Below are 6,000 nucleotides of genomic sequence, written 5' to 3' on the forward strand. Positions count from 1 at the left end.
TCGCTGTAACAACATGCGTGCTCCTACGTTAGCAGTTTAAAAACCATCTAGGGCGCAGGAGGCTCGGCTGGTCGGGGGTATTGTTTACACACCCTTACCACCAGGGAAAGGGGTCGGGATGCAAAAAACTGATCGGCTAATTATAAATGACCATTCAACTGCCACCTAGAAAAAGCAGGCTGGGGTGTTGTGTGTATGGCGACACAGAATTACAAATACATCACATTGCAACTGTTTCTAATTACACAAAGTACAAGTGTAATAATTCAGAACTAATTCCAATAATCAGCCCGCTTCTCTGTCCCTTTCCCCGCTTCTCTGTCCCTTTCCCCACTTCTAACCCCACCCCACACAGCCACCCTCCCCAAATACGCACCCTTCTGCGGTCCAAAAAGCAAAAATAAAAAACTGGAGCGGCAGGAATCAGTGTAGAGACCTTGCGCCCGCCCGCGCTTAAGCGGGCTCCCGGGTAATAACTAGGGTACCGCTTTCCCAGTAGGCAACAAACCTGGCGCACATGTGAAAATAGATTTCTCTAACTTGAGTTTACCAGGAGGCATCAGCCCCGCTACGCGTTTTCGGCTGGAAATGTGAAAACTCCAAATCGGCTGTGGGTTCGGTAAAAACTCACAGCATCATCTGCGTGGCAGCGCTAGCGACGAGGAGAGGAGATGCGGCGAAGTTACGCCCGTTTATTCTGCCATAAAACATCTTCTTTCTTGGGTGAAACGCTGTGGCGTTCAAGTGCAGCGTATCCTACCCGAGCTTCCGAGCGAGAACTGAAGCCGAGGGCTGCTCTGTAATCAGCCTCAGCTTCCAGTGTCCTCTTAGCAGCGTTAATACATATACAGACATTTAAAACTCCGAGATCTGGGACATTCCTACCCCTTTCCCTTATTACCGATAGGAGATAAGCTGGTGCAAACACCTCCCGTTCTCCCCGCGCGTTCCTTCGCGTTAAGAACCCCCTGCCGCCTTCCCGCCTCCCCGCGTGCGAACCTGGCTTTCAACTCCTAGGGGAGCCCCGGGTGCTGACGCGGATGCGCTAAGTTGAAAGAACCTGGGTGGGCATCCGCCACGCACCCGCGAGAATTCGGCACGAAACAGCCCCCACGCGCACCTCTCCCTCCCCTCTCCCGCGACTTCCAGCTGGGAAGTCCTAATCCCAGGCGCGCAGACCCACCCACCCACGCCGCGCCGAGATCCGGAGGGAGCGCCCCTCTGCCAACATTACTGCCAATAGCACCCCTTTTAGAGAGATGCTAGTTTTCCGAAGCCACCCCCGGCTCCGCGATCGCGAGCGGACTTGGCGGCTTAACAGTTCCACCGACTGGAAGGAAGGAAGGAAGGAAGCCAGGATAAAAAGGAGGGGGAAGGAAGGCGAGCAGGAATTGGCTGTCGGACCCGGGGACTGGCCCCCGCGTGTCCTCTCCCAGCCCGCCCCCTCCGTCCCGGATCTGGGCGTCCGCTCAAAGTCTCCCGGCGGCGGCCAGAGGCACCTGCCCCTCGTCTGGCCGGGAGCAGACGCAGCCCGCTCAGGCGGGGAGCCCCAAGCTGCCTCTCGCCTGCCTCGGCTTTTCACCCGGGGGAAGCGAGAACACCATTCATAAGACCTGCAGCTTCCCGGTCTCCAAATCAACCCCAAGTTAACCCAAGTCGTTAATTTACTACAGCCAGCTCCCCCACAAACACACCCGGAGACACACCGGCGACCGCCCGAAGCGCCGTCACGCTCCGGGGGCTGCCCCGGCAGGAAAGCCCCGGGCAACCACCTGGGCCCCAGGGCTCCCGGGACCCGCTGCTCCCCCTGCGGTCCTCCCAACTCTGGAAGGTTTGCACAAACTCCCCGCAAGCGATCGGAAGGCGGAGAGCGTCTTGCAAACTCCGGAGCTGCAGCGGTCCGCTCACCCCGGCGGACCTAGCTGCGGGGCGGGGGCCGCGGGCTCCGGAGGCGCGGGGCTCAGCCAAGTGCACCCAGGCCACCCCAGCCCGGCGCTCGCCCCCAGGAGGGCCGCCCCCCGCGCCGCGCTCACCTCCCCGCGAAGCCGGGGACTCAGGGGACCGTGCTGTCCCCGAGCTGCCCACGATCCCCTAGCTGTAGAGCGCTCGAGCACCTGGCTTCCCTGCCGATAACCCCTCTCTCTCCGTCCGCCAATTTAGAAGAACACAGATGTAACAATTTTCTTCTTGTTAATTGCATCTCCTGACATTTCTGCGCATTGGGGGGAAAAAAAAAAAAAGATGAAGAAGTAAGAGCTGAAAGAAAAGAGAGAAGCCCCGCCGCGGCTGTAGGCGCCTGCAAGCGCAGTGCATAGGCAGCGCTCGGTCCGCAGAAGGCGCCTTTTTTTTTTTCAAATTGAAACCACGCGGAATATGTACATTTTTTAGTCTTACTTACGCTTTCAGGGGGTTGTGAATGACAGTCGCCATTTTGCTACAATGTAACAGAATATTGTCTGTCTCGGAGTTCTAAAGGTTTGCTCAGGGGAAGCGGAGAGCCAATCAGAGCACGGGATACCGGCCCGCCGGCCAATCGGCGCGGCTGGTCGCCAGGTGGGCGGGGCCTGCACGGTGGTAGTTATTAGGGGAGCTGTCAAAGCCCAGAGGTCACTCCCTTTTGTAGAGCCCGAGAGCAAGCAGGTCTTAAAGGGGCAGTACCGCGCGAGCAGCTTCTTTTTCGGATTGAGGAAAGTGGAGACGCACGAGAGAGTATTTTAGTTTGGTTTGAATCCCTACTTTCTAAATAACTGCAGAGAGTTGCGCTCCTGGACAGAAATGTTTAAGTCCTGGACAGAAATATTTAAGTATTGCCAACAAACCACTGAACCCCATTCATTAGCTTTTGGCTTTGCTGTTACGTTTTTAATCCCCCAAAAGGCAAATCCCCTTGTTCCCGTGCAAAAGTTGAAAGGCGGCCGTTTCGTCTAACAAATTACTACACGTGTCCTGCCGTTTGCTAATACTCTGGGTCCTGCGGCTTCTTAATATTCTCCTTCCCGAAGTGTTGTCTTTATCTCGGCCACCTTCCTCTCTTGGTTTCTTGAACTGCCGCCGCCGTTCCTGGCGACTCCAGAACAGCAACTCCCCTCCCCCTGCAATGTCTCAATGTCAGGCTCGCTCCCTCCTGCAGCCTGGGCTTTCGTTACGTAAGGCGCGGTGGTCACTCTGGCGGTTCCCCACTACCACCTCTTCTGTTCTCGCACACACCAGAAACTTCTGAAATGGTCAGATTCCGGCTGGCTTGAGAGCTAACTGGGGCCTGACGCTCTGACCTTTAGGATTAGGGGAGGAGAGGTTTAAGGAAACTTTGGAAACGCTTTCTACCCCTAGGAAAGCGAGTAACTAGACAGAAATTGTGGAACCTAGGCTGGGTGTTGCCAGGCTCTCTTTCGGGGAGTAGCACACGCGATTCTGGCGTCAACTTTAACTGATTAGATAGAAGGTGAAAAGAATTTGCTAATGAATAATCCGATGTGACCCGAAGCGTTCAGAGTCTCTGCTTCAAGTCAGTGCGAACGCCTCACTGGCAAACCCCTGATAAAATCAGGAGACCTCTGCGAAGCCAAGCTTCCACTGGGCAGTCTGGAAGGTCGGGGTGGATGAAATCGCACTAAATCATGAATAGGGGCCTCGTCAGTATACAGAAATCTGGCTACCATCCCAAAGTTGTTTAATCAGGTCAAATAGCTAAGATAGTGGGGGAGGAGTGAAAAGGGGGGAGAGGAGATGCCAAATTGCCAGTTCTTCAAAGCTGTGCCCTCTCTCTTCCTTTCTCAGTGCTCCCCTCAGAGCAATGGATAAAATAAAATAAAAAAATTTTTTTACCTTCCACAACTTTCAGAGTTCAACTCCATATACTATTAGAGTTACAGATAAACAGAACATGACTGAATCAGTATGTTTGTAAGACTTGACATTTTTAACCCCTTCTTTCTGCCTAGTTAATAGCAGAGTCAAGTTCTATAGATTGCTTTGTAACTTTTTCTTAACTGAAGTATAGTTGATTTACAATGTATTAATTTCTGCTGTACAGCAAAGTGATTCAGTTATACATATATATATATACATTCTTTTTTATATTCTTTTCCATTATGGTTTATCATAGGATATTGAATATAGTTCCCTGTGCTATACAGTAGGACCTTGTTGTTTATCCATTCTATATATAATCATTTACATCTGCATCTTACATCTGCTAACCCCAACCTCCCTGTGTAACTTCTTTGCACAGCATCTTGCAGTTTGAAAAAGTTATCCCCTTTAAGTTCAAAAAATCCTGTTCTTATTAATTTGTCAAGGGATTGGTTCAAAAGCTAATACTTTTCTGGGATGGGCCTTGACAACATTAAAAAGTAAGCACTGTTTTCTGACCCAAGAAGTATGAGTTTGAACTACCAGTCAGAACTCCCAAAGCCTCTTTGAGATATCAAAAGCACAGCAATTCAGATTAGAAGACAGCAGTGCATTGTAATATACGCAGCTAGATAAATAAGCAGGAAAGGTAGTGCCTGCCCTGAACAAGGCTTACAATAGGAAAGGGAAGACAAATTTATATTACATATTAAAGAAAAAATACATACTCTAAGCATGTATGGTCATTTACTGAGTTAAGGCCAAGATGCAGACACCAGCATAATTTCCAAATATCCAGCACACTTGAAAATGGCAGACCAGATATGTCTTCATTTTGAGAAACTAATCCAGAATTTAAACATTTAAGTTACATTTTATAATGATTGAATTGAAAAAAATTATTAATTAAAGATGGGATTTGGGTTTTTTAAGTACTATAGCCTTGCCTTTTATAATCTAATGGAATGTCATTTTAACTCTGTCCACATAGGTATGACTTTTAAATAAACAGAATTGTGAATTCACCTTTTATAAATTACAAGACATATAAGAGTTATTATTAATTTAACTTTGGTTTTTATGTCATAGATCAAGATTTTTTCTACAGTAAGGCACGTTGTGTCAATTGGCAGATTAATCCCATCTGCAATGAGAGCAACTTGTTCAAATAGGACTTAAAATGTACTGATCTCACCTCACAAAAAAGGCACATATTTTTTTGCCAGAATGCCCAAAAGCAAAGGAGCTTAGAGTAGACATGTTTAAATGAGACAAGAACCCTAAAAATTGGGGGAGAATGTTAAATTTTACATTAATCTTGCAAAGAAGTGCTGTATATGGTTTAGAAGTGTGGACTCTGGTATCCACCTGCCTGAGGTCACCATTTGCCAGCTGGGTTATCTTGGGCAAGTTTACTTAGGAACTTGAATGTTTCAGTCTCCTCATCTGATAAATGGCAGTAATAATAGAACCTACTTACCTACTTAAATGAGGTAACACATGTCAAGTGTCTGGTGCATAACAAGCTCTCAATACATGCTGATTATTATTTTTATATAGATATTTAATTCTTTCCTGTTGGCATAAGGAATGAAGGGGATCCAAATAAAAAGACACATCAGAAAGTGAAACTGTCCATCAAGTTTAGATTTTAAACTCATTAATCCAAGAAAAATAAGCAAAGAACAACTTTGATGAGAATGAAATAATAAATAGGACTAGTTCAGTTTGGGGGGTTTAACTACTTAAACCCCCAAATGTCCTCTTACTGACTGTCATATCAAGAGACTTTTTTTTTTTTTTTTTCTGTACGCGGGCCTCTCACTGATGTGGCCTCTCCTGCTGCAGAGCACAAGCTCCGGACGCGGACGCGGAGGCTCAGTGGCCATGGCCCACGGGCCCAGCCGCTCCGCGGCATGTGGGATCCTCCCAGACCAGGGCACGAACCCGTGTCCCCGGCATCGGCAGGCAGACTCCCAACCACTGCGCCACCAGGGAAGCCCTCAAGAGACTTTTGAAATCCCATCTCTAAAGCTCTATAGATAGTCATATATTTGAATACACTCCACCCCTCCCCATCTCTTTCATCATGATTTAGTTGGTTAGGTGGCTTCATTTGGAGGACAGAGATGGTCCAGAATAAACACT

The 6,000-nt window shown here is 48.5% G+C and overlaps 1 protein-coding gene across 1 annotated transcript in view; it reads right to left on the minus strand.

Annotated features, from left to right (window-relative positions):
• DPF3 (double PHD fingers 3) overlaps window positions 1-2,452 on the minus strand; it is a 256,158-nt gene extending 253,706 nt beyond the window's left edge. The window contains exon 1 of the mRNA XM_032624903.1: window positions 2,399-2,452. Within this exon, the coding sequence (XP_032480794.1) occupies window positions 2,399-2,430 (32 nt within the window). The 5' untranslated portion in view covers window positions 2,431-2,452. The remainder of the gene's footprint in view (window positions 1-2,398) is intronic.
• Between the last annotated feature and the right edge of the window lie 3,548 nt (window positions 2,453-6,000).

This window comes from Phocoena sinus, chromosome 2, assembly GCF_008692025.1.
Source record: "Phocoena sinus isolate mPhoSin1 chromosome 2, mPhoSin1.pri, whole genome shotgun sequence".
Lineage (NCBI taxonomy): Eukaryota > Metazoa > Chordata > Mammalia > Artiodactyla > Phocoenidae > Phocoena > Phocoena sinus.